At 41.3% G+C, this 24965-nt stretch overlaps 8 protein-coding genes and 1 long non-coding RNA gene across 18 annotated transcripts; 6 read left to right on the plus strand and 3 right to left on the minus strand.

The window, feature by feature from the left end:
* Positions 1–1888: 1888 nt before the first annotated feature.
* Positions 1889–3631, plus strand: LOC111798157 (2-phytyl-1,4-beta-naphthoquinone methyltransferase, chloroplastic-like). Its single transcript, XM_023681157.1, has 7 exons — positions 1889–2053; positions 2139–2229; positions 2321–2409; positions 2583–2716; positions 2875–2936; positions 3046–3145; positions 3316–3631. Exons 1-7 carry the CDS (start codon positions 2034–2036, stop codon positions 3414–3416), a joined length of 597 nt encoding a protein of 198 aa, XP_023536925.1. The 5' UTR covers positions 1889–2033; the 3' UTR covers positions 3417–3631.
* Positions 3632–3732: 101 nt separating this feature from the next.
* Positions 3733–7040, minus strand: LOC111798156 (cysteine-rich receptor-like protein kinase 2). The gene is made up of 7 exons (XM_023681156.1): positions 5904–7040; positions 5686–5805; positions 5446–5588; positions 5143–5353; positions 4825–5059; positions 4558–4708; positions 3733–4461 (listed from the first exon to the last, which is right to left on the minus strand). Exons 1-7 carry the CDS (start codon positions 6670–6672, stop codon positions 4117–4119), a joined length of 1974 nt encoding a protein of 657 aa, XP_023536924.1. The 5' UTR covers positions 6673–7040; the 3' UTR covers positions 3733–4116.
* A 290-nt stretch (positions 7041–7330) lies between these two features.
* Positions 7331–11554, minus strand: LOC111798155 (cysteine-rich receptor-like protein kinase 2). Of its 5 annotated transcripts, XM_023681150.1 has the most exons (9): positions 11469–11554; positions 11267–11360; positions 9190–9988; positions 8996–9109; positions 8768–8907; positions 8454–8664; positions 8132–8366; positions 7876–8026; positions 7331–7777 (listed from the first exon to the last, which is right to left on the minus strand). In XM_023681150.1, the coding sequence occupies exons 2-9, from the start codon at positions 11294–11296 to the stop codon at positions 7433–7435; spliced, it is 2025 nt and encodes a 674-aa protein (XP_023536918.1). In that variant the 5' UTR covers positions 11297–11360; positions 11469–11554; the 3' UTR covers positions 7331–7432. The 5 variants fall into 5 exon arrangements, with proteins under 5 accessions (XP_023536918.1, XP_023536922.1, XP_023536919.1 ...); XM_023681154.1 differs by lacking the exon at positions 11469–11554 and having other exon boundaries at positions 9190–9889; positions 11267–11394; XM_023681151.1 differs by lacking the exon at positions 11469–11554 and having other exon boundaries at positions 11262–11346.
* On the plus strand, positions 7595–9335 carry LOC111798159. Of its 4 annotated transcripts, none has more exons than XR_002815665.1 (6): positions 7595–7726; positions 7837–8289; positions 8391–8513; positions 8594–8747; positions 9031–9137; positions 9205–9335. It is a non-coding gene; the product is annotated as an uncharacterized LOC111798159 (long non-coding RNA). The 4 variants fall into 4 exon arrangements; XR_002815667.1 differs by having other exon boundaries at positions 8447–8513; XR_002815666.1 differs by having other exon boundaries at positions 7837–8513; positions 8591–8747.
* A 36-nt stretch (positions 11555–11590) lies between the features above and the next one.
* LOC111798158 lies at positions 11591–12193 on the plus strand. Its single transcript, XM_023681158.1, has one exon. The coding sequence runs from the start codon at positions 11604–11606 to the stop codon at positions 12138–12140; it is 537 nt and encodes a 178-aa protein (XP_023536926.1). The 5' UTR covers positions 11591–11603; the 3' UTR covers positions 12141–12193.
* A 299-nt stretch (positions 12194–12492) lies between these two features.
* Positions 12493–14992, plus strand: LOC111798929. 2 transcript variants are annotated; one of them, XM_023682284.1, is made up of 7 exons: positions 12493–13198; positions 13284–13370; positions 13470–13682; positions 13804–13968; positions 14136–14189; positions 14293–14439; positions 14515–14992. In XM_023682284.1, exons 1-7 carry the CDS (start codon positions 12986–12988, stop codon positions 14890–14892), a joined length of 1257 nt encoding a protein of 418 aa, XP_023538052.1. In that variant the 5' UTR covers positions 12493–12985; the 3' UTR covers positions 14893–14992. The 2 variants fall into 2 exon arrangements, with proteins under 2 accessions (XP_023538052.1, XP_023538051.1); XM_023682283.1 differs by having other exon boundaries at positions 13284–13682.
* A 305-nt stretch (positions 14993–15297) lies between these two features.
* On the plus strand, positions 15298–18087 carry LOC111798928 (lipase-like). The gene is made up of 8 exons (XM_023682282.1): positions 15298–15799; positions 15900–15994; positions 16075–16178; positions 16280–16380; positions 16451–16554; positions 16830–17267; positions 17372–17503; positions 17783–18087. Exons 1-8 carry the CDS (start codon positions 15560–15562, stop codon positions 17940–17942), a joined length of 1374 nt encoding a protein of 457 aa, XP_023538050.1. The 5' UTR covers positions 15298–15559; the 3' UTR covers positions 17943–18087.
* Positions 18088–18168: 81 nt separating this feature from the next.
* LOC111798930 (L-tryptophan--pyruvate aminotransferase 1-like) lies at positions 18169–20743 on the plus strand. Its single transcript, XM_023682286.1, has 5 exons — positions 18169–18998; positions 19083–19392; positions 19560–19849; positions 19973–20274; positions 20375–20743. The coding sequence occupies exons 1-5, from the start codon at positions 18919–18921 to the stop codon at positions 20566–20568; spliced, it is 1176 nt and encodes a 391-aa protein (XP_023538054.1). The 5' UTR covers positions 18169–18918; the 3' UTR covers positions 20569–20743.
* On the minus strand, positions 18410–23850 carry LOC111798931 (protein POOR HOMOLOGOUS SYNAPSIS 1). 2 transcript variants are annotated; one of them, XM_023682288.1, is made up of 9 exons: positions 23549–23850; positions 22898–23014; positions 22702–22767; positions 22504–22607; positions 22212–22405; positions 22079–22137; positions 21891–21918; positions 21089–21155; positions 18410–18431 (listed from the first exon to the last, which is right to left on the minus strand). In XM_023682288.1, the coding sequence occupies exons 1-8, from the start codon at positions 23846–23848 to the stop codon at positions 21097–21099; spliced, it is 927 nt and encodes a 308-aa protein (XP_023538056.1). In that variant the 5' UTR covers positions 23849–23850; the 3' UTR covers positions 18410–18431; positions 21089–21096. The 2 variants fall into 2 exon arrangements, with proteins under 2 accessions (XP_023538056.1, XP_023538055.1); XM_023682287.1 differs by lacking the exon at positions 18410–18431 and having other exon boundaries at positions 20919–21155.
* Between the last annotated feature and the right edge of the window lie 1115 nt (positions 23851–24965).

The following is a 24965-nucleotide window of genomic DNA, read 5'->3' on the forward strand; positions in this document are numbered from 1 at the left end:
CCCGCATGCTTGGGGGNTTGAAAATGTGTGTTTGAAAATGTGAAATGTGTGCTTGAAAAATGTGTGCGTTGGCAGTGGTGGGCAGTGGAACTCGGGAGGTCAATGCGACAATGAAACGGAGCCAATATATAAGGAAGCATACTTGGGGAAGTACCCAAAGAAAATGAGGGCTCTGGAGTATGTGATGCGGAAGATGAAAACGCGGACGTCCTACTTAAACATCACCAGGATGACTCATTATCGGAAGGATGCGCACCCTTCCATTTATAGAATGGAATACAAGACGGAGGAAGAAAGACGTGCAAGCGTGGGAGTTCAAGATTGCAGCCATTGGTGCTTGCCCGGGGTACCCGACACATGGAACGAGCTGCTTTATGTGTCTCTCTTAAGGATGGCCAACAAATTTTGGAGAGACTAAGCTCCAACATTTGCAAATCACCACCGTTTCCTTTTTCTTTTTTTTTGTATCCCATCCATTCTTTTTGTCATTTGTGTATTTTTGTTGGGTTTTGGAGTAAAGGTGCATGTATCAAATGGTTGTTTAATGGTTTTAGGTTGGTTCTGAGCAACATGATCATGCCTGCCTGCCTGCCCATTGTTGAGGAAAATACAGGCTGCTGACTCATAGATTGCCGTGCAAATGTAGAGGAACAAGCATCATACTTGTAATTCTATAATAGAATTTCAAATATTTCTTTCTAATTTTCTTAAACTAGAACAAATTAATATTAGAAAAAGAACGGTGATGTTTGATTCTAGGAGCAGCCAGAGTGACAGTGGGCAGGTGGAGGAGCCTGATTTGGTGCGCAAGTTTATCATTAGCAGTGCACCCGCCCGCATGCTTGGGGGGAGACAGAGATCGTGGGCTTTGACTAAGTCAATGACAGTTTATTTTTATCTATGCCCACCTGCTGCCGGCTTATCATTGCTTTTGCCTTACTTCCACGTTCCTACATTTCCATGTTTTATATTCTATATATTTTTGTTACTAAAAAACGATACTTTTGAATTTTTTACAATGAAGTTTCGAAAATAATTTAGGAAAATCATGCCAGGTAAATAGTTGAATCACAACACTTCATAAATAATTTTTTACAATAAACTCAATTAATTTGTTTCGGGGTCAGGTTGGAGCTCCTCCGGAGGTACCCAGCTTGCCGGAGCTGGACGAGTTCATGGTAATTGTGGTCCCTCCTCTCATTCAATTTGGGCATGCTTTGCGTGGTATTCATTGAATTCATTATCTGTGTCCCATTCAATTTGGGCATGCTTTGCGTGGTATTCATTGAATTCATTATCTGTGTCCGGATAGGCAGCGTACTGCGACATGCTGGTCTAGTATAAATCACACCTCTCAACCCATTTTAATGAAGCTTCCTCCTTCTTCAATACCATTCTGCTCCAGCTTACCAATCTTGTAATGATGGCAATGCTTACACTTATGGTGGAGCCACATTGGTAGGTTGAAGCTACAATTCGCAAAGCAGAAGGAGAAAGGAAAGCTGCCTAAAGAGGGAAGGGAAGTACTGGTGGAGTGGTGGAATGTTCACTACAGATGGCCATATCCTACGGTATCATCTCCACCACAAAAGCAAGAAAGCTTATTTAAGGCAAAAGCCCTTTTGGTTGATTCAAGGCGTTCGCCACTAAATCCCCTGTTTTCTTATTTGGCGATTAGTTTTCTTAATGTAATGCAAAAAAGGATTTCTTCTTTTAATCATTCAAGTATATATTCATTCAATAATTTATAAATTATTCAGAGGGCCACATAAACAGAGGCTCGGTCAAGGCACTTGAGAACCGCCATTTATTCCCTCTTTTTAATTATTTTTCTAATTGTTGGTAAACGTGAACTGGATAAGTTGGATTCGGGGGGGGGGGGCAGAATTTTTTTTTTTTTTTTTTTTTTTTTTCCCTAACCCACTCCATGCTTTCCTATTTACTTTTCCCCTCTTGAACCCTTACTCTTCTTTCTGCTTCGAATTTAGTTGAATGACTTACTCAGTTTGGGTCAGCATCGTATTTGGAAACGAATGGCCGTCTCGTGGAGCGGGTATGCAATGTTCTCGTTTCCTGATGCGGAATTACCTTATCTCTTCTTCTTCTCTTCTTTTGAGCTTTCGAACATTTGGGAACAGTGCAAAGGCAGGAGACTGCGTGTTGGATATATGCTGTGGAAGCGGAGATTTGGCGTTCCTCTTATCTGAGAGAGTTGGATACGATGGCAAGGTAACCCGACGGCAACACCCCAGTTGGATTATGTGCCTATTTTGATGACCATAGATATCTGATCATCAAATTCTTTGGTGTTAATTCGCAGGTGACGGGTCTTGATTTCTCACAAGAGCAGCTAAGTATTGCTTCTTCCCGTCAAAATTCGCTCTCCAGACCCTGCTATAACAACATCGAGTAAGCATTGGTGAACTTGAACAATAAATATGATAGCCTGTACTCCACTCAGTGTTTGTCTTATACAAATCGAACTATGACCATAGGCTGTTGCTGCAGTAAGAATTACAATTTTTGCCTTCTGTAATTGCTTGTGGAATTATCAACCTGATACCGCTGCTGCCAAAATGAAGGTGGGTGGAAGGTGATGCACTTAATTTGCCATTTTCTGACGGCACTTTCGATGCCATTACAATGGGCTATGGTCTGCGGAATGTGGTGGATAAACGGAAAGCTTTGGAGGAGATGCTTAGAGTACTGAAACAAGGTCATTTGCTGTATATTTTCTGTTCTTGGAGTGTGGATTTATCACTGTGATTCAACTCCAACGAATGATCTCTCTTAATTCCTTCTCGGATTCTTGGATTCTTGGATTGTGGATTTGCATACATGTTTCTTGATTGCGAAATCAATTGGTCTTTCCAGGTAGTAAGGTATCAATTCTCGACTTTAACAAGACTACACAACCGATTACTGCTGCCATTAAGGTACTTTTATGTAAAGGCTCGTTTTTGCTATGTGGTGCACACTGCACACTTCAAATTTAGTGAGTCTCTACTCTTTATGCTTGGTTCATATGAACTTCCTCTATGCAAGGAATGGATGATCAACAACATTGTAGTCCCAGTGGCATCTGGTTACGGCCTTGCTGAGGACTATAAATATCTGTCTAAATCCATCAATGAATTTTCAACAGGCAGGCTCTCTCTCTCTCTCTCTCTCTCTTTTATTAGTTGACCGGACAACCACTTTTATTAGTTGTTCCGTAAACAAAAGCCTCCACTTTTTATTTTTTATTTTTAATATAATTATGTATTTTGGATCTTCCTTCAGTGTTACTCGCTGACTAAACTCGTTTTTGTACAGGAAAGGAATTGGAAGAACTTGCTTTAGAAGTAGGGTTTTCTACCTCTAGACATTATGAAATTAGTGGAGGTCTCATGGGAAATTTAGTGGCATCTCGTTGATTGATATTCATGTTTTGTCTTAGTTCATTTTTCTTGATCTTAGTTCAGATTTCTTGAACTGAGCTCTTTGTGACTTGTGAGAATATGGTGTGTGGCTTCACGTCTTTTTATGCATCAAGTTCTGTGACATTTTCATTGGAGCTCTGTTTCATGCAAGTTTAAGCAACAAAAAGTATATAATTGCAATAGATGCCCCATATTTGGTTTCTAATCAATGTATAAGGTTCTGCCGGCTCCCTGTCAATGCTATTGAGTTTTCAGTGTATGCATGCATATACGAGGAATGTAATAAGTTGTAGGCCTCATAACGAAATCATTTAGATTCTAATACGTTTATCACTGTGGTATTATTAAGGACATCATAACTCTACCATGTTCCTGATTTGATACAATGAAGATTTTGAATTATACACTTTCGGTAGAGTACAAAGCCTATTTTTACCACTCTTGGTAATGAACATTGAAGCTTGATCAGGTTGATGTATACATAATGGAGTTTTGAGAAGCTAATGTCTTGAAGAACCCAAAATCAAATCATGTGTTAATATTCTGCTCAACTGGCCTTTTGGAACATTTGGTCTTTATGGTGCATAAGAGACACCATGACACGAGGAATGCAAGCCAGTTCCCATTCTTGGGGATCTTTTTGTGTTGGGGGCTTTAGGTGAGAAAGGTGGAAGGGTTCCTGAGCTCATGGTGGTTATCTTGGATGAAAAGAACTATGGCTGACTGTGGCAGTTGAATAAGAGCCCTCTGTAATAGAACAATATTGCGAGTCCTTGCATGAGCCATCAAGTTCCATGGTCATCTCATCCATGAAAGGCGGTTTGGTGGGTGGAGGAAGGTGCTCTTCCTCCTCCATGGTCAGCATTCGTAGTACCTTCGACATTGTTGGTCGAAGAGATGGAACCTCCTGAATGCATAAGAGCCCTATGTGCACCACTCTCAATACCTCGTCCTTTACTTTTTTGTTGTAGTGATTCCGAAGATTTAGATTTGAATCAAATAGCCTCTCAACCGTGCCTGCTTGGAAATGTCTCCACATCTATTTTACCATGTGGCAGCGCAAGAGAGATGCCATATTTTTGTTAGTAGAATTTGACATTCAAGGAAGGATATGGAAAGGATTCATAGAACTTACAGCAGTGACAAGACTTTCAATATTTCCCGAGACTTGGATGCCACTGTATTGGAATCCTGTAACTATTTCTAACAAAAGCACTCCAAAGCTATAGACGTCGACCTTTTCTGTTAGCTGACCATAAGCTAGATACTCCGGAGCCATATATCCTCTGTTAGATATACAAGAAAGGAAGGAAAATGTTAATGGCACTACAAATCTTCTCTTAGCTTTCAGATAGTGAACGATGTGTTCAAAGGAAGGAATGTTATTTATGAGAAAACATACAGAGTTCCTGCAATGGCGGTGCTAATATGACTCTTGTTCTCTTGGAAAGACCTTGCTAATCCAAAATCTGCTATTTTTGCTTGAAGCTTTAGATCGAGCAAGATATTACTGGCCTTTATATCTCTGTGTATGATTTTGTTCTCTGGATTTTCATGTAGATATATTAAACCTTCAACCGTGCCAATGATGATGTTATATCTCTTATCCCAATCAAGAGCTTTGCTGTTATTGGCACCTGTGTAAATTTTTTAGCAGCATGTCAAGGGGAAATCTTTGAATTGCTGAAATCAAAAGTATTTTGAGCGCTGGAGTATCTACCAAAAATGAAGCGATCGAGACTCTTGTTTGGCAGGAATTCATAAACAAGTAGGCTTTCAGGTCCAGAACAACTGCATCCAAGCAACCTAACCAGATTTTTATGTTCGACACTGCTGATCATGTTGACTTCATTGAAGAAATCTGCTGCTCTATGTCTGTTATCAAAGAAGAATCTCTTGACAGCAATCTCTCTTCCATCAGGTAGAGTTCCCTGCGATGCATGGGAATGAATAGTAAATGATGTGTTGTTAGTCATAATTGGAGATTGCAGGTCCTGTCAAGATGGAGAGGAAGAACAACTACCTTATAAACAGAGCCAAACCCCCCTTGTCCAATCTTGTTATCGAGGCTGAAATTGTTGGTAGCTTTTTCAAGGGTTGAGTACTTGAAGTTCAAATTACTATCTTGAAGAGTTTTCGCCAACTTCTTCACATCAGCTGAACCTCCTAACGTGTAAAACATAGCATTTGAAGAAAAAGAATTGTCAGTTAATCTCCCCAAGGAGTGGTCACCACGACGAAACCTTCAGACTTCATATCTTACCTTTCCTTTTATTTTGAACGTATCTGCGCCTCCAGATAAAAGTACCGATCACCGCTACGATTATCATAACAACAACAGAACTCAAAATTGAAATGATGATCCCCGCAGTTATTGTCCCACCTACAGACAAAGCATGGTTGCAATTTATCAGGCAATTTTGAGAAAGGCTGTGTTTGAGTATATCTCTGATGTCCTTATTGAGAAAGGATCAGTTTTACCTTTGGAACTATCTTTGATGTCCTTATTGAGAAAGTCTGTGTTTGAGTATCTCATGAAGCAGCCTGTGTACAACGCTCGCCCTTCCAATCGAGGTAAACACTGCTGCAGCATCGAGGCAGAAGCAATTTTCAAACACGAGCTGCAAGAGCTGTGGCTCAAACTTCTCCAGCACTGACCCAGAGCATAAACGGCAGACTCCTTCGCCATCCCGGCCACAGCCACTTGAGCTTTTGCAAAGCCTTTGTTGCCTGGTGCACCGTTGACCACTTGCATCACCGCATCCCTGGCTGCTTGTCTATAGTTGGGGTCATTTTGGGTCAGGTTCCCGCAAACTGCAGTGTCTTCGGGTCCTTTGTATTCGTCAAAAAAGCTATAGTTTTCGAACCTCAAGAAGCAGCCATCGATGAATGCACGGCCACCGTTGAAAGGGAAGCACTGGGGAAGCACCGTACGTGCTTGAGAATGACACAGCACACATTCGTGGGATGAGAGATCTTCATGGCATTGGGCAAGCCCATAGCTGGCATCAGGTCCTATTCCTGTACCCGCCGTTCCAAATCCCGAAGTTGTGATTTGTTGTCTTACTTTTTCCATTGAGCCAAAAAAATTTGGAACGTACGCCGTGGTGTTGTGCTCTAGTTCTTTCCCGCAAATCACTTTCACAGTTTGATCTCTTGGCTTTCCCACAGCCGAAGTTAGGTGTAGCAGAAGAAGAGCGAGGACCGAAAATAGGACATATTTGCAAGCATAAACAAGCTGGATCGCCATTGAATCTGGGGTTCCGTTTGTCTGCTTGATTCTGAATAAGGAGGCTGCTGCCGCCGCCGACGACGAAGAAGGTCGGGAAGCTGCGGAATGGGTGACAGTTTGCGCGAAAGGGGGCTACGAAATATACAAGTTTAAAATATGTCTGTTGAAAATGAGAAGCGATGTAATAGGAGTGGATGGTAGTAATTGACAAGAAGTCAAGGTCCGGAAGGAGGAGGAGGAGGAGGAGGAGAAGGAGAAAGCGAGTGTGGCGTTTTCCGTTTAAAATAGACCGAGTCGCTGACCGTATCTATTTCAACATCTTCTGTTCAGTCAGCCTTAGAAAATTCAATAACGGCGGCTGAACAATTATCTTGTTGACGGTTGATGATTTTTAGTTCCCTCCACAAAAATCTGATCTTTCATTGTTAAGAGTCGTCGAGAATAGTTAAAAGAAATGGGTTCCCCTGTCTGTGGCTCACTTTGCATTGCCGTCAAGAAAAGGCAAAATATTGAAGCCAGAAGTCTGGGGATGTTCTAGAATATGAAAAGAAGTCATTTGCTACCTTAATTTGGGTACCACCGAGATGAGTGAGGAGGGATTGGGATTGTAATTGTAGGACTGAATACTTTCAGTCTGATAATTGGATTATACGCAGTATTAGTGTACACAAATATAGCAAACCCCACTTCCTCCTTCACCACGTCTACACATTTCTTCATCAACCGAGCTCTATTTCCTTTCCAGTTTTTACAATTACAATTACAACTACAATTACAATTACCTGGGATGGAATGAACTATGGGTGACGCTCGCAGCCGTGGAAGAACCTTCCGTGACGTTGTACTGGGACGGGGCGTCGCTGGTGTCGTTCAGTTCCATTGTCCTCTCGTCCATGAAAGGCGGGTTGGTCGGCGCTGGAAGTTTGTCTTCCTTCTTCATCAGCATCTGCAGTACCTTTGACATTGTGGGTCGCAGTGATGCAGTCTCCTGAGTGCACAGAAGTCCTATGTGCACCACTCTCAATATCTCCTCTTTTATGCTCCCACCTCCCTCCTTCTCATCAACCATCAGGTTCGGGTCGTATATCCCTTCCACTGTTCCCGATTCAAAATGCTTCCATGTCTGTTTCCCCACATCAATCATATTTATCACTCTCCTTTCTTTCTTTCTTCGTAATATAGAACTACCATGAAACAACGAACAGAAGAAGAGCTACTTACAATGAGTACTATGCTTTCCAAGTAGTCCGAGGTTTTGCTCCTACTGTTCTGTATCCCAGTGATGGTCTCCAGCAAAACCACCCCAAAACTGTAGACATCAGCCTTTTCTGTTAGCTGGCCATGAGCCAAGTACTCTGGCGCCATATACCCCCTGTGGATTCACGAACAGTAGAAGCAACAACAAATGTTAAATCACTTTTGTTTTGTGTTGTTTAATTTGATACTTATTCCTTGTTATTCAAGAGAAATTACGTACAAGGTTCCGGCAATGGCAGTGCTGATGTGGCTCACATCTTCTTCAAAGGATCTAGCCAATCCAAAATCAGCAATTTTAGCTCGAAACTTTGAGTCAAGCAAGATGTTACTAGCCTTGATGTCTCGGTGAATGATCTTGGTTTTCGAGTTCTCGTGCAGGTAAGCCAAACCTTCAACTGTTCCCACGATAATATCAAATCTCTTCTCCCAATTGAGTGATCTGCCTCTGTCTCGATCTGTATGGTTTTGAAACTAATCAGAAGAGGTGTTTATAAACAATGGTTCAAGTGGATGTTTAATGAAATGAACATGTCAGCGTTTACCAAAAATGAAGCGGTCGAGGCTCTTGTTGGGAAGGAATTCATAGACGAGTAGACTTTCAGGTCCAGAACAACTACAGCCAAGCAACCTTACTAAATTTTTGTGCTCCACACTACTAATTATGTTCACTTCATTGTAGAAGTCTGCTGCTCTATGTTTGTTATTGAAGAAAAGCCTCTTCACAGCTATCTCTCTTCCGTCCGACAGAACTCCCTGCATCAACATAGACAGAAGAGGAAGGAAGGGATGATGAAATCTCAGTGTTTGAGCTTATTAAGCTAATTGCATGTTTGAAGGTAACAATAAGAAGACTGGCCTTATAAACAGTGCCAAATCCTCCTTGTCCAAGCATGTTAGCCTCAGCAAAACATTCTGTTGCCTTTTCAAGGGTAGAGTACTTGAAATTCAAGCTGCTATTGTTGAGTGTTTTCACCATCTTGTTTGCATCATTTGAACCTTTCAATACATATGGCAATCAAGTGAACATCAAGTAGAAACAAAGAACTTATTTTCAACAAGTAGAAAGGCGCTGTTTTAAATATACCTTTTCGTTTCATCTTTACATATCTGTTATTCAAGATGTAGATTCCAATCAACACACCAGCGACCAAAACAGCAATCGAGCTTACCACTGAGATTACAATTGCTATAATGTTACCTGCAGAGATCGTCCATAGTAAATTCAAGTAAGAAGCTAGTAGTGGTGGCGTATAATACAACACCAATTTTCATTCATACCTCTGAACCTTGCAGCTCGAGCTTCCCTATTTAGGAAGTCAACGCTAGAGTATCTGATGAAGCAGCCAGTGTTGAGGGCCCTTGCTTCGGACTGAGGCAAGCATTTGAGGATAGAAGCAGAGGCGTTTTGCAAACAGGAAGTGCAGGAGCTGCGTTTCAAATTCTTCCAGCACTGAGCCAACAGGTAGACCGAGAGATTGGAGGTTCCAGGGACAGGCACTTCAACTCTGGCATACCCTCCATTGTTGGGTGCAATGTCAACTGCTCGGCCCACAGCCTGCCTGGCCGACTGTCCAAAAAGGGAGTTGGTAGTAATGGAGGTGTTGCCGCACACAGCCCTGTCCAGAGGCCCCTTATATTCGTTATAAAAGCTGTAGTTCTCAGCCCTCATGAAGCAGCCATCCAGGAAAATTCGGCCACCATTGAAAGGAAAGCACTGAGGCAGGACAGTACGAGCTTCGGCATAACATAACACACAATCCATCAGCGACAAATCTCCGTAACATTGAGCGAGGCCGTAGTTGGCGTCCGGCCCTTTCCCTGCCAGTGCCACTCCAAAGCCACCAGTTCGCATTTGATCGCTGATTATTTGCATGGTGGCAACGAAGTTTGGCACAAAAGCCGTTGTATTATGCTCTAACACGGTGGAACAAAGTATGTTCACCGTTTGGGATCTGGGGTTGGCCAGTGTGGACGTGGTCTGAAGCAAGAAAAGAGCGGTGATGAAAATGATGAAGAAGCCATATGTGGGAAGAAGTGGCGATGCAGTGTTCATTGGCAGCTTCCTTTTGTGTGTGTGCTACGAATTCAAAGGAAGTATTGTATATGCAGCAAGAAGAGATAAAGAGACGTGAGAATTATATAGTATATGTAGAAGGGAAGAGAACAAAAAACAGAAACGCCCATATTCATATCATATCATATCATGTGAGCACTTCAAAATGGAAAAGAAACCAAACATGATATCTGTCTTATGTGTTACCAAGTTTGTTTGGTTCCAAATATTCATATTCTTTACTGTTCTTTATGGTATTCTGTGGAAGTCAACTCAACTCGGTTTCAAGTCAATAGATTCTCTTTTCAGAGTGGAAAAAAAAACAGTATTTTTTTTATAAAAAAAATAATAATAAACCAAATACAATAAAGGGAAGAAAAAAGAAAAGAAAAAGATTATGTGATTAAAAGGAGACGCGTTGTGCGCAATAAAAAAAGAAAAAAAGAAAAGGAAATGAAGGAATTGTGATCATTGAATCAACCACTTAATTGTGGCTTCACCTCCAAGTCTTAGTGGGGCAGTAGAGGTGGGTTGGATCAATACTCCATAATTCCCTTCATTCTTCCTCCTCTAAAATATCGTTCAAGATTAACACAAGATTCATAGAAGGAAGAGTAATATAAACAAAAAAGAAATATAAGAACAGAAATGATTAAAAAATTGTTCAGTTAAAAGTTGGATGCGCAGACTAATGAAAACACAGGCACTGTAATGGAATGGTGAGGCCCCAAACCCACCACTGATGGAGCATTCAAAGGAGTAATAATACAAATGATGAGAATTAGAATGAGTAGAAAATGATGGAAATGGCGAAATTTCATAAATATAAAGAAAAAAGAAGAAGAAGAAGAAGATGGATGAGAATGAGTACCAGACATATGCCAATAGGGTGAATCCAGAGCTCCCCCAAAAACAATTATTGGAGTGAATATGCGTTTATACCAACTTGGATGTTACTATCTCAAACCCAATTCCGCATAAACTGATGCTCAAACTTCAAACAAATAAGATTGTGATTGGAATAAAGAGGGAACATTTTCGATTCATACTGTGTATCCCCAATTATTTAATGCATAATACATAGCAACATAACATCTCAACTTTTTGAGTTAAACTATAACAACTATTTCTATGTTATAACACTTTTTCCACTTCAAGATATTGCAAAAATCATTCTACAATTATCCTATTGCTATTGCTATTGCTATTGCTACAACTAAACCAAAACTATAACATGCACATCAAAAAATGGTTATACATAATTTTAATTAGTAAAAGCGACAAAAAAGGAGTGTACCATACAGAAGCGGTTGGTTGGGATAGGAAGTGCATACGCAACGCATGGGATGCCAAGCAATCGCTACACTGAAGGGTAAGACTCACGAAACCAAACTATCTGTTACAGTTTTAGACCAAACAAAACACACCAATCAAATTCAGTATATAATAATACGGTTCTGTAATCACCAATGCAAACCCATCTTTTCAATTCAAGAAATACTACCTCCCTGTGTCTTGGAGTCCAGGCGCAGACACACACACACACACACACACACACACACACGCCTCGGATTGCAGGGATTGAGCTTGTCTTTTGCTTTTTAAGATAAAAAATAATCATAAAAAAATAATAAAAAGAATGAGTTTCCGAAGCCATTTTTGGTGTGGTTGCTTGTTGTTGGTAGCCATGGCGGGTATGTGGGAGGGCGGGCAGGGGCAGGGGCAGGAGCAGGAGCGAGAGCTTCTGAGTCTGAATCTGGATCCGAATATGGGAGACCTGTGCGGAAAGGCAGAGTACCCGGTTTTGTGTCGATCTGTGGTGAAGGGTCTGAGTAAGCCATCTGTAGCCTTAGAATCCGCGATCAGGCAGTTGATGTTGCAAACAAAAATGGCGAGGACTACAGCCAAGAGGCTGAGGAAGTCACCGGGCATGGAGGTATGCTCCGAGACATACAAAGACGCCTTCGGCAACCTCAAGACTTGCCTTTCGACCCTCAAAACCGGAGACAAACCTACCCTCAACATCAACCTCTCTGCAGCTTTGACCGGCTACGTCACCTGCGACGATGCGGTGGCCGAGAGAGGCGGCACTTCTCCCGTAACCCGAACAAACCTTACACTCCGCCAAATGGCCACCAACTGTTTGTACTTGTCTAGTTTGATTGGCGTTCGCTGAAACATTTGTTTGGAATAGTTTTAGTTTTAGTTTTAGTTTTTATTTATTTATTTATTTTAAATTCTAGTTTTCATTAATAAGAAAAGGTGGGGATAGAGCATGCAGAAGTGGCCTGGTTTTTCCCCTTCTGCCGTTTCTTTTCTTTTAATTCTCTCTCTTTTCTATCCTCTTCCCTATGCTTTTTCTTCATTCATATTCGACAAAACCTACCATTCGGATGTGACATACATACATACATACATACATTACTCATTTGGGACAATTCTGACAACAACTTACAGTCCGAACACACTGTCGTTTTTGTCGCTCCCAAATACATGGATTGAGATATAGTTGGTTAGGAGGGGTTTAAGGAAGGATTTGGGATGTAATAAAGAAGGTGGTGACAGAAAGAACATCTAGGAAACAACTTTGGAGCCCACAGAATGGGAGTGCAATTCCCTTCTGCCCTCAGAACCAAAGTAAGGAATAACAACAACACATATTAATCATCTTACGCACAAGAAAGCTAAAGTTCCAGGCCTTGTACTGGAGACTGGGAACACACATACACTCTCTCTGTTTAAAGTAAAAAAGAAAAAGAAAAAAAGGAGAATCCAGCATGATTTCCATCACTACCCCAGCCAACTACTTAATTTCTTCATCCCTTTTTCTAATCTCCCTTATTAAACCACTTTCTTCAACCCCCTTCCCCAGCGCCTCCTCCTCATAAACCAAACAACCTCTCCCCATATCTTTCACTATGCTTAAAGGATCATCCTTTGGCCTTCTCTCAACAACAATGCCGGGCCCTGCATTTCTATGGACATGAAACACCCTTCCAACACTTAACACTCCGCCTAAGCATGGCCTCCGCCTGCTTCTTCAACACTCCCCAGACCATTGCCATTCTTGTGCCGCTGCTTTTGCTTCTTCTTGCTTTCCCAGTAACTCCGGTATACTCGTCTCATATTCCTGCCACCAACCAGACTTTCCATCCCCAACAGGAATTCAACAAGTTGAAGATGATAAGGGCTCATCTGGATAAGGTCAACAAGCCTGCAGTCCACACAATTCAGGTTACTAATAGCTTAATACACTACTCTGTTTCACTTCCTCCTCTGTTCACTAAAAAAACAGGACGCTTTTGTTTTGGGAATGCAGAGTCCTGACGGGGATCTCATTGATTGTGTTTTATCTCACCACCAACCAGCATTTGACCATCCAAACTTGAAGGCCCAAAAACCCTTGGTAACCGCTTACTTCCATTGCCACCCAAATTCAAAGTTCAACTGGTTCAGCCTTGAAAGGAAAGTGAATGTGAATGTAATGTTGTGTCTAAATTTGCAGGATCCACCAGAGAGACCAGAAGGACATAAGCCGCCTAGGACGGAGATAGGAAGCTTCCAATTATGGAGCATGAATGGGGAAACTTGCCCGGAAGGAACAGTTCCAATAAGAAGAACAACGGAGGAAGACATACTCAGAGCTACCTCTTTTCAGATGTTTGGAAGAAAAGTAAAAAGATGGGTTAGGAGAGAAACAAGCAGCGACGGGCATGAGGTACCATTTCCAACAAAATTACAAGAATCCTTGTCAATTTCTTCATCTTTGAACATCAAACTCTCGTTCTTTCTCTGACAAATGTCCTTTGTTCTTTTTCAACTTTTGGTTCTTTTTCCAGCACGCTGTGGGGTATGTGACCGGCAATCACTACTTCGGTGCAAAAGCAAGCATCAACGTGTGGGCACCTCGAGTCGCCGATCAGTATGAATTCAGCTTATCGCAAATGTGGGTCATCTCCGGCTCTTTTGGCGACGATCTCAACACCCTCGAAGCCGGTTGGCAGGCATGTCTGTGTCTTAAGTCCTTAACTTCTCCCTCCCTCATCTTACTTTGTCTTCATCTCAGTTAGCTAAAGATTGGGCCGACAAAGCATGTGACTAAAGTGCCATACTATGCTCTTTTTCCATTTAAAGGATTGATACCGATGGTTTTGAAATTTTGGATCCGCAGGTTAGTCCAGAACTGTACGGAGACAATTACCCAAGATTCTTTACTTACTGGACGGTGAGATACCCAACAAAAGGCTAGGTTTTGTGTTGCATTCTTGTTCATTTACGCAAAAAAGAATCGTGGGGTTGAGATTTGACATTGAGATGAATTGCAACAGTCGGACGCATACCAAGCAACCGGATGTTACAATCTGCTATGCTCGGGGTTTGTCCAAACAAATAACAAAGTGGCCATTGGGGCTACAATATCTCCGACGTCTTCGTTGGATGGCGGTCAATTCGACATCAGCTTGATGGTTTGGAAGGTGGGATTGGACATAATGATGCTAAGGTAGTTGTCCCAATTTGTTAGGCATTTGATTAACATTTTGGGGGTGTAGGACCCAAAGCATGGAAACTGGTGGCTGGAATTTGGAGCGGGGGTACTGGTGGGATACTGGCCGTCCTTCTTATTCACGCATCTGCAACAGCATGCAACCATGGTGCAGTTCGGGGGAGAGGTGGTGAATTCATGCCCCTCCGGATTCCACAGCAGCACGGAGATGGGGAGTGGGCATTTCGGCGGGGAGGGATTCGGAAAAGCTTCCTACTTCCGGAACCTGCAGGTGGTGGATTGGGACAACAGCTTGGTTCCATTAACAAACCTGATGGTATTGGCGGATCATCCGGAGTGCTACGATATTGAAGCAGGGATGAACACCGATTGGGGCAACTACTTTTACTACGGTGGACCTGGCCGAAGCCAGAGGTGTCCTTGACACAATTCTTGTTTTTGTTTTTGTTATATCACATCCCCTTCATCATTACAACTAATATAATTGTAAATTTTGATTCACCATTTTTAGTATAATATCAATATCAGCAGTTTAGACATTACATTTGTTATGTGTAAGGAAACATTACATCATTAATAATAAATAAAGTATTGGAATTTGAAAAGATATATTGAAGTTAAGAAGGAATAAAGTTGAAAATGATGAAGGGTTGGTATACAATGAATCAACTGAAGTTAGATGAAACACGTGGAGGAGGGAGGAGGGGGGAGCGGGCCCAACATCACCGAAACGCCTTTTTTATGGGTGTGTTTTTGATTGGCTAATATTAATATATTTTTATTTGGTGGTATAAGAGGGCAGGAAAGGAAAGGAGAGGGCAGGAAAGGAGAGAGCAGGAAAGGAAAGGAAAGGAAAGGAAAGGAGAGGACAGGAAAGGAGAGGACAGGACATTCCCCATATATTTGCTGCTTCTGCGGGGTCACTCACATTCGACCACATTTCCAGAAGAGTCTTCTTCCTGCCCCTCCTTTCTTTCTTTCCTTCTTTCTTTCCTTCTTTCTTTCTTTCTCTCTTCTTTCTTTCTCTCTTCTTTCTTGGGTTGAAGAAGAAGGCCCTCCTCTATTCTGCTTTTTCTTCTTCGATTCAAATCATGATTACCCTCTGGATTCATGCTCTGCTTTTGACGGAGTTATTCTTGAGCTCCCTTGTTCATTTGGTGTATGCCTTCTACATCTTTAGCACAGCCGTGGCGGGGGATCTCTCCCAATTCCTCTTCTCCCCTTCCCCCAAAGTTGCCGTCCATCAGGGATTCCCTGCAACCACAATACCCAATCCCCACACTCTCCCTCCCATTGTCTTAGTCCATGGAATTTTTGGTTTTGGCCAAGGAGTATGCCTTCATTCCTTTCGTTTCCTTTTCTGCGTTTCCTTTTCTGCGTTTCCCTTTCTTCTCTTCTTTGTTTTCTCCCCTCATTCTTCCATTTCCGCAGAGATTGGGATCTTTATCCTACTTTGCGGGGGCCGAGAAGAAAGACGATAGAGTGCTTGTCCCTGATCTAGGATCCTTAACCAGCATTTATGACAGGTCACTCCATCTTCCACCCATTTCATTCCTTTTTCCCTTTTCGCTTCTCGTTCTCAACCCTTTTCGTTTTCCTTTGTTAGGGCTCGCGAATTGTTCTATTATCTCAAAGGCGGACGAGTCGATTATGGGGAAGAACACAGCAACGCCTATGGCCACTCTCAATTTGGGCGACTTTATGAACCAGGTTTCATATCATATTTCTCTCCCTTCTACGACCTAAATTATTACCTCAAAACATTTGCTTCCATACAACCCTTATCTTCTGATCCGAAATGGTATTTGCAGGACACTATCCTCAATGGGATGAAGACCATCCTATTCACTTTGTTGGCCATTCTGCCGGAGCGCAGGTCATTCGAGTACTCCAGCAAATGCTCGCCGACAAGGTTAGGGAAACATAGAGTTCAATGGTTGTAGATAATAACACATATCTGAAACCCCTACTTATTGGTTCAGGCATTCAAGGGGTATGAGAATACCAATGCAAACTGGGTAATAAGCATGACGTCCTTATCAGGAGTATTCAATGGGACTACCAGGACCTACTTGGATGGGATGCAGTAAGTTCCTTACCCACTTTCATCTTTTCCACCAACATAACTTCTACTTCGTTTTTTTATCAACTGTCATATCTTTTTGAAGCTTGTGGCCCAAAAAAGTTTCCTGTCTGTCGCTATTATGACATTATTTTCACACCAAGTTTCCAAGTGCTTTTGACTGTTTAGAATAGTCACAGATTAGCATCCTGACGTAATATTTTGATCTTGTTAACAGCCAATATGATCAAACTAATCCAATAAACCATTTTAGCACCTTTCATGTCAACTTGTTCCAGGCCGGAAGATGGGAGATCAATGAAGTCTATATCCCTGCTGCAGTTCTGCCGCCTGGGCGTTATAGTATATGATTGGATTGACATTCCCTGGTTGAGAGCATATTATAACTTTGGGTTTGATCACTTCAACATGTCGTGGAAGAAAATGGGTATTTGGGGTCTTCTTCATTGCCTCATGGGAAATTCGGGTCCGTTTGCGTCTGGAGATTGGATCCTCCCTGATCTTACCATACAGGGTTCCATCCATCTCAACAACCAATTACAGACCTTTCCTAATACATACTATTTTAACTATGTAACCAAATGTACTAGGAAGATCTTAGGGATCACGGTTCCATCAAGCATATTTAGAATCCATCCCTTGTTTTTTATTAGAGTTCTGCAGATGAGCCAATGGCGCCACCCTTCCGATGTCGCGCCACCTTACAAAGACTACAGGTGTGTGAACAAATAAGTAGCAAGAAAACCCCTCCAACTTTCGTTTTGATTTATGAAAAAGATCATCAGGGCAGCAGAATATAATGGTAGTGGTGCTTGTGCAGAGATGAAGATTGGCAAGACAACGATGGTGCGCTTAACACCATATCCATGACTCACCCACGCTTTCCAGTTGAGCATCCAAGTCGTCATGTCGTAAACGATTCAGATTGTAAACCCCTCGAACCTGGCATCTGGTAAGTTGAAACATCTCAAATTCCTTACCATCTTCCGTATCCTTATTTGAAACCCAGTTGACAGTCTGGGATGTTGATGTTTAAAGAGGTTTGTATCAAATCATATACACTTTTTCTTGAAATGCATTCCTGATCATCTAGAACTTAAGAAGAGACATATTATCATATGCTGCCATCTTCTACTACTTTCAGAAGACGCATTCCAAGTGTTACTCTCTTTTGCGTGGAAATTTGAACACTCGGGTTGAATCTTAATGTCAAGTTTGATTGAAACTGCAGGTACTACAAGATCATTGAAGGTGATCACATAATGTTCATAGTGAATCGGGAGAGAGCAGGAGTTCAATTTGATCTCATATATGATGGCATATTTGAACGTTGTAGAAAACATGTGTTCAGGAAGAACCCTCCAACCTTGCCTAACGAAGCTCACGCATAGGCGCTCTTACTGGTGATCGCAATAGCACTACAGAGTCTACAGCTAGGGAATTCCAACAAAAAGTCATTTGCCTCTTCCTGTAGTTACCCCCCCTTCTTTTTCCCCTTTCATGTAAATAAAAAGTTTCTACGTTTGTTTTCCTCATTTTCCTGCCCTGGGCCCATCAATTTGCAGTACCAGCCTGAGCTTCTCAAGAGCTCAAAAAAAAAAAAAAAAAAANTTAGTAATATCGAAGGCAGATTAGAAGAAGTTCGTTAACTTAGTATCACATGCATCAAAGAAGGATTATAAGAAGTTTGTTCTGACTTCTGATAAGAGAAAAAAAGGGGGGGGGAACAGAATCTAAGAGGGCACATGGCAGTGTTGAATGGTTGGTTCATGAGTGGATAGGGGCACATGGCATGGCATGGCATGGCATCGCCACTTGGTCGATCAAACCCTTTGTCGCATTTCCATCGACATACCCGCTTTAATCGTCTAATTCTGCAACTGCAAATGATATCCACATTCAAATGGGGTTTGTTTAAGAAAGAACACTAGCAATTCGAGCCCAATTCCATGACGGTCCGAACTCTAATCTGTTTTTTAAGGGATGGCCCCGTGTCTTTTGGGCATCCATTTTTGTGAGACCAGCTCTGCCAAACAACTACCGTCAAATCCAAACTTACATTTATTTTATTCTTCCTCATACACACCACAATTATTCAACCGCTTCTAATCATTTTGAACTCTTTGCTTTAACCAATATTTAATTCCACCATGTGATTTGATATTGTCTACAGCATTTAAATTCATGGGAATCCATATGCATCGGCTATAAACACTCGGATGAACTATCTATAAATAGCGCACCCAAAAGGAAGGCAAAACACACCAAAAATCCAATAACTCGACCCCACCACTTAGGTTAAGAAGTTGTATTGTTATTTGGATTTGCTGTCTGTGTTCAGAAACAAAAGAAGAAGAAAGATTAAGGATGTGTGGAGCTGAAACAACCAACCATTCCACTGAATCCAATGGCTTCGGAGGCAACCTGTCGCTCATTGATCTTGATCCGTAACCTCCATTACCCTCTTTCTCTCGGTCTTAATTAATCTCACATTTTGTTATTAAATTAATTCTGTTGGCGGTGACTGACAGGGGGAACCCAACCGTGTTCGAGCCATACTGGAGGAGGATGGGAGACAAGTGCAGGGTCGTGATCCCAGGGTGTGAGCTGATGAGCTACAAAGCCGCCACCAAGCCCGGCAAAGTCTGCTGGTTTTTGTTGCCGGAATTGGAGGACGCCATCGTCAGATTGCATCGACTCGTCGGCAACGCCGTGGTCGATGACCGATATATCGTAGTGGGGACCGGTTCCACCCAGCTCTACCAGGCTGCCCTTTATGCTCTGTCTACCCCTGCCTCCCTCAAACCCATTAATGTCGTTTCTGCTGCTCCTTACTACTCGGTCAGAATCAGAACCTCCCCCACTTTTTATGCACTTTACACATCGCACCACATATCTATTTCTTCTTCCTTTTCCCTTCGAATTTGTAATTGGATTTACATCATTTCACCTCAGCTTGTTGGCGGAATGTAATGAAACTGAATGAATCGTATACTTTCCTTGAGCAGTGTTATCCAGAAGAAACAGACTACTTGTGCTCGAGGCTTTACAAATGGGCGGGGGATGCCAATGAGTACAACGCTAATAAAAGTGGACCATTCATAGAAGTGGTCAACTCCCCAAACAATCCAAATGGTAGTTTGCGCGAATCAGTGGTCAAGGATTGCGGCCAAGGCAAGCTCATCCATGACTTGGCCTATTACTGGCCCCAGTTCATGCCCATCAATCGTCCCGCCGATCATGATCTTATGTATTTCACTTTCTCCAAATGCACCGGACATGCTGGCTCCCGCATTGGGTGGGTGTTTATTTACTTTTTTATAATTACAATGGATTATGTGTCCCCAACAAGACAAGACGAGGATCATTCAATTAATGCATCTGATCTCATATGTCTTTGTTTCTTTCTGTGTCTTTGAAGTTGGGCACTTGTTAAGGACAGAGAGGTGGCCATAAAAATGACAAAATATATAGAGCTCAACTCAATTGGGGTATCAAAAGACTCGCAATTCAGAACAGCAAAGATAATGGAATTGTTGTGCAATGAGCACAAAGAATTTGGGTTGAATTCCTCAAACAACTTCTTTGAGTATGGGAACCGTCTCATGGCCCAAAGATGGGAGAGTTTGAGAGAGGCAATTGGAAGCAGTGATCTCTTTAGTGTTCCCAGCTTTGAACGGCAATACTGCTTTTTCCTTGGACGTCCCACAAAACCATATCCCGGTAAGTCGTCCGAGCTAGATTTAAATTCAGCTTCTAATAATTTGTGTTACAAGGATAAAGACGGTGACATAAAGCATGTTGTTAATGTGAGTTTGAACAGCTTTTGCTTGGTTGAAGTGCAATGAGGAGACTGAGGATTGTGGTAGCTTGCTAAGAAGGTATAACATATTGGGGAGAAATGGGAAGCGTTTTGGAGCTGATGCCAAGTATTTGAGACTAAGCATGCTTAGTAGCGATGATGTTTTTGAGGATTTCTTGGACAGGCTGAACGCCATCCGACTGTTTGAAGAGTGACTACTGAAATTCATTGTCTTTTCTGTTTTTGTTTTATGGGTTTGGTCCTAATTTGTATTTGCAACCCCCAGGGCGATGGGAGGGCAATGCCTCTGTCGTCCATGTTTGGTGGTTTAGTTTATCATTCTTCTTCTTATTTGGCAAACCAATCTATATTAATTCTATTATTTCTTAATTCTTGTAGTCAGTACCAATCAATCCACTTAATTTCATCTCATAACCTTCTCGTCCCAAATTAGGACCAACCAATTTTATAACTCCCAATTTTCTTTTTGACCAAATAATATAATATCTAATTTCATCTTTTTTATCTCTTAAGATTTTTCCAAGCATCCTCCAGGGAAATCTTAGTTCACAATTGAAACTGGATTCTAATAATAAGAGGCCTATGAGATGTCAAATTAACTCGAATATTCCGTATATAAGTGCAAACTAGAATAATGTGTATGCGAAAATAATATGGCCACCGATGGGGGCTAATGGAAAGAAATCTTAAGGATTCAAGTATTATGGACATTACCCTGAGAATTACAGCGCCAAATCACCTCCAATTTCGCCGACAATTTTCTCAACTCTGTTCAACATATCTAGCAACCACCAAGAATTTAAACCAACAGATCAGTATTTAATATTACAGTGTATTATATAAGAATAAACAATTTACTTCTCGAATTGGAAATGTATTATTTGAAATTGCATCCCGTTAATAAAGAAGGCGCATTTCTAGAGCTATTGCTATGGTAAGCTAGAGAAATTCACAGCATTTTCCAACCTTGGCATCTAATCTAATGAAGCTGACATGCGCTTCAAAATTATATTACTGGCTGTTTTAACGTCATCTGGTTGTTGAGACGTTGTTGTTCGAATGTTTATATTATTATTATTAATCTTTTAATTTTATTATTTTTGGAACAAATGTCGTGTATTATTGAGCTGACTGAAAAATGTACAGGAGAAAAGCCTTAAAATAGGCCCAACACAGCTGATTTTGATAGGTTCCACGGGCCTTAGAAACGAGCCTTAACAGAAAACTAAGCCCAGCCCAAAAGGAAAATAAATCAGATAAAAACAAACAAAATGCGTATTCTGAAATTAGACCTCCGGAATGTGTTTCATTTCTATTTCTGGCATTTTCTGTTAAGTATCAGTAATTTTGTTAAGATTTCTGTTGAGTTTAGTTATAACCATAAGCTTAGTCTTTCAGTCTGGTGCAAGATTTCACAGAACTAACTCTACCATCTTGAATCGACTAAAACAGTTCCTAAAATGCAGGGCATCATGGAAACATTTGCAAGTTTAGATAAGTGTTGATATAAACGTACCTTGAAAGGAAGAATCTTCCATACATTTCTGTCCCAAAAAAAAAAAAAAAATTCAAAAAGATAAAAACCCAACGATGATGATACGAAATGTACAATATTGAGTCCAAGAAAAAATTTCAATATTAGATCAAACCATTTAATAGAGGGTATCGCAAAAAGAAATTCCATTTGATAACAATGAAACATACCATGATTTGAGACTTTAGATCATTATCCTTTGTAGCAGATGGTGGCGTCGCAGTTGGACCTTACAACGAAGGGAACTGATCAATACAATGATTTGAAATATTTTTTTGGCTATAAGTTTGTCATAGCATCTACCTTGTTTGACATCTGAACAGTTCGATACCATAGACGTGAAACTGGGTGGCAACGCTGCAAATATGCTTTCTAAGTGGTCAACATGTACATTTTCCTGAGAAGATGAGTATTTCTCTGCAGTATCTTTTAAGCTCAAAGGCATTTCAGGGGTGTAAGGCTGGAGCACGGTAGAATTGCTCAATTCTTCAGAGAGGCTGGAAACATAAGATGCATCAAATCTCTCTCTCTCTCTCTCTGAATCTGGCTGTAAAAAGAAAATGATGCATTTGATAATTAGATAATTTCCATTTACCTGTCAGACGGCCTATTTGTATTTGAACATAATAACTCAGACGAAATCTGAGATCCAAAGTCGCAACTTATTGGTTGTATATCTCTTGCATCCTTCGACATCTCCTGAAACAGGAGAAAAGCACAAAAGCAGCAGCTAGCTTTTAGTAGACAAATACCTTCCATTAAACCGTGCCATCAAAGGAATTCATGATAATACCTTGAGAATGCTCACAAATGAATCAATTTCGCAAGATGTTGAAAATCTTAGGGCAAATTTTTGGATCTGCCAAGAAAAACAGTGCCCTTGTGAGTTGTGGGGTTTAACAACTCAAACTCGTCCTCAGAAAACTACTTTATTTGAAATTCCGTGGCACCACAGACAAACAAAATCTGATGAACATATCATGACTTGCCTCGTCAGCTGAATCTCTATAACTTCCGAATATAGTTCTGGTGCCTCTGGCTGGAAAACCAGAAATACAGCACATCTGAGGCCAAGAGAAATGCAGCTTCGAGAGGTAGTGTTCTTCCTACATCAGTATGCAAATAAGACATGATTCATCCATTGCGATAAACGCATCCACATAATAGAAATCGTGTCTTAGATTGATACTTTGGATTGTGCTAAACGACTGAACTCAGTATAAGGTGCTGCATTTGATTTGCCAGAGGAAGCATAATTCACAAAGTAGGATTTCTCACCTTCCCTAGTATTTGGTGTTGTATAATAAATGAACTACAGATTAAAGCGTATATAATGAGGTCAAGATGCAGCCTCGAAGGTAATCATCCATGCAGGGAGGTTAAGGGGGGGAAACGGAAGAAATCAAACAAGAGACCAACTCCTTAAGCGGAAATTAGCACATGATCAGGCTGATTTCAAGAACATTAATAAGAAACTGCATGAATTTAAGCAATGGCTAAAGAAATGTAATAGGAAATTCGTTAAATGCGGTAAGGACAAAATTCGAGGAATCTGAAGAAGCGAGTGTATAATAAACAAATTTACCGGCACATACAGATTACGAGTTGAACTTGGAGAGAAGAGTGAAAAAAGAACTCACGAGGATTTTATCTCGAAAGCGTACGGCAAGAATCAAATCAGATGCGGAGCAATGATGAAGGAGCTGCAGGACAGCCGTGGAAGAGGAAGAGATCCATGTGCCTCGAGGAGGGCGGTTTCGGGCATTAAGAAGGAGAGGACGGAGGTTGGTGTTGGTGTCGGTGTCGGTGTCGTTGGATGTAGATGTGGTGCTTGGATAGCAAACGAAGCGAGAAAATTGAACTTCCCATTGGTCTCTAATGGCAGCAAATGGCATCTCCGCTTTCTCTTTGCTCTGTTCCCCGCCTTCAAATCCCGCCATTCTTTTCCCTCCCAACAATCCCTCTCCTGCTTTACAAAATCGCCAATCATATTTATAGTCACGCTAAATTACAAATTTATTCTTTTAATTTTTTAAATTATAAACTTCCAAACATTTTTAAATTCATTCAAATTTAGAGTATGATTAAACCTAGAAAAGCATTAATTTTATTATTATTAATTATGACACATTTTACAACTAAATATTTATGAATTATCTCTTCCCTTCCCATGGATTGTTATGCATCGGATGATGTTGATGACTATGGCACAAATAACTATACCTAGGGAGAAGGGAGAAATCTCTCATTTTATTGAAATTGGCTATTATATAGCGTTACAGAATCAAATACTGGTATTCTCAAATACTGGTATTCAGGAGGAGGATCATCCGATGGTTCACGAAAGAAATGGGTTCAAGCATGGTCGAGATGGGGTTGGACCCACTTCAGAAAAGGCTCTGATCAATTCTTTTATCAACCACATCACGTAGCATATGATAAGATATGTCAAAATAAGTTGGGACCCATATTGTGCGGCAGACAAACAAAGCAACCAAACCAATCAAAAGTTGAATTGACACACAGCTCATACAGATTATGTGTAGGCAGCTGACTGGCATGCTTCATCATTATCCATTGAAAAACATATGGAAAAACACTTTGTAATGTACGTTATTATATAGTTTTAAAATCATTGGTGAGCCTCGATTTCATCCCCCACACCCTTGTGCCGAGGTGGCCGCCCATTATAAAAATTCTTTACAACCATGCTCAATTTGGGGCATCAGTATTGTTCACGAGTAGTAGTCCTACACCAACTATGCTGAAGAGTTGTCTTCCATATTTGGGGTCACCCGATTGTCTGGACAATAATGACACAAAAAGCACAGAATTGGAAGGGCAAGGGCAAGGGCAAGGGCAAGACAAAATGAATAGCCCTTCACTGGATTGTACGTTAGAATTGAAGCAGATTTTGGTGAGAGTGGTCCATGCGGGGGGCAAAGTGGAGCATTATCCCAATGCAGTTATCGCCGCTAGGGTGCTGGAAAAGCTGCCGGCGGGGAAGTGGCTGGCACGCCCTGAAGTTTTCAGGCAGCCACACGAGTCCATCATAAG

Source organism: Cucurbita pepo, chromosome LG07, assembly GCF_002806865.2.
Source record: "Cucurbita pepo subsp. pepo cultivar mu-cu-16 chromosome LG07, ASM280686v2, whole genome shotgun sequence".
NCBI lineage: Eukaryota > Viridiplantae > Streptophyta > Magnoliopsida > Cucurbitales > Cucurbitaceae > Cucurbita > Cucurbita pepo.

Bases quoted from the DNA above. Each gene is read 5' to 3' on its own strand.
- LOC111798157 (XM_023681157.1), top strand. From the start codon at position 2,034: ATGGCCGTCTCGTGGAGCGG. The intron at 2,230-2,320 runs GTAACCCGACGG...GTTAATTCGCAG, and splicing joins GAGTTGGATACGATGGCAAG to GTGACGGGTCTTGATTTCTC. The intron at 2,410-2,582 runs GTAAGCATTGGT...GCCAAAATGAAG, and splicing joins CCCTGCTATAACAACATCGA to GTGGGTGGAAGGTGATGCAC.
- LOC111798156 (XM_023681156.1), bottom strand. From the start codon at position 6,672: ATGGCGATCCAGCTTGTTTATGCTTGCAAATATGTCCTATTTTCGGTC. The intron at 5,354-5,445 runs GTAGTTGTTCTT...CATGCATCGCAG, and splicing joins GGTTTGGCTCTGTTTATAAG to GGAACTCTACCTGATGGAAG. The intron at 5,060-5,142 runs GTAGATACTCCA...AAATTTACACAG, and splicing joins TCTCGATCGCTTCATTTTTG to GTGCCAATAACAGCAAAGCT.
- LOC111798155 (XM_023681150.1), bottom strand. From the start codon at position 11,296: ATGCACTTCCTATCCCAACCAACCGCTTCT. The intron at 9,989-11,266 runs GTATGGTACACT...TTGAATTCGTAG, and splicing joins TATCCCAACCAACCGCTTCT to CACACACACAAAAGGAAGCT. The intron at 7,778-7,875 runs GTAAGTAGCTCT...GTGGGGAAACAG, and splicing joins TGGAAAGCATAGTACTCATT to ACATGGAAGCATTTTGAATC.
- LOC111798158 (XM_023681158.1), top strand. From the start codon at position 11,604: ATGAGTTTCCGAAGCCATTTTTGGTGTGGTTGCTTGTTGTTGGTAGCC.
- LOC111798929 (XM_023682283.1), top strand. From the start codon at position 12,986: ATGGCCTCCGCCTGCTTCTTCAACACTCCCCAGACCATTGCCATTCTT. The intron at 13,199-13,283 runs GTTACTAATAGC...TTGGGAATGCAG, and splicing joins CTGCAGTCCACACAATTCAG to AGTCCTGACGGGGATCTCAT. The intron at 13,969-14,135 runs GCATGTCTGTGT...TTGGATCCGCAG, and splicing joins CCCTCGAAGCCGGTTGGCAG to GTTAGTCCAGAACTGTACGG.
- LOC111798928 (XM_023682282.1), top strand. From the start codon at position 15,560: ATGATTACCCTCTGGATTCATGCTCTGCTTTTGACGGAGTTATTCTTG. The intron at 16,381-16,450 runs GTTAGGGAAACA...TTATTGGTTCAG, and splicing joins AGCAAATGCTCGCCGACAAG to GCATTCAAGGGGTATGAGAA. The intron at 17,268-17,371 runs GTGTGTGAACAA...GTGCTTGTGCAG, and splicing joins CCACCTTACAAAGACTACAG to AGATGAAGATTGGCAAGACA.
- LOC111798930 (XM_023682286.1), top strand. From the start codon at position 18,919: ATGTGTGGAGCTGAAACAACCAACCATTCCACTGAATCCAATGGCTTC. The intron at 18,999-19,082 runs GTAACCTCCATT...GGTGACTGACAG, and splicing joins TCGCTCATTGATCTTGATCC to GGGGAACCCAACCGTGTTCG. The intron at 19,850-19,972 runs GTGGGTGTTTAT...GTGTCTTTGAAG, and splicing joins CATGCTGGCTCCCGCATTGG to TTGGGCACTTGTTAAGGACA.
- LOC111798931 (XM_023682288.1), bottom strand. From the start codon at position 23,848: ATGGCGGGATTTGAAGGCGGGGAACAGAGCAAAGAGAAAGCGGAGATG. The intron at 21,919-22,078 runs GTATGTTTCATT...TTTTTGGGACAG, and splicing joins ATCTAAAGTCTCAAATCATG to AAATGTATGGAAGATTCTTC. The intron at 21,156-21,890 runs GTACGTTTATAT...GGTGGTTGCTAG, and splicing joins GGAAGATTCTTCCTTTCAAG to ATATGTTGAACAGAGTTGAG.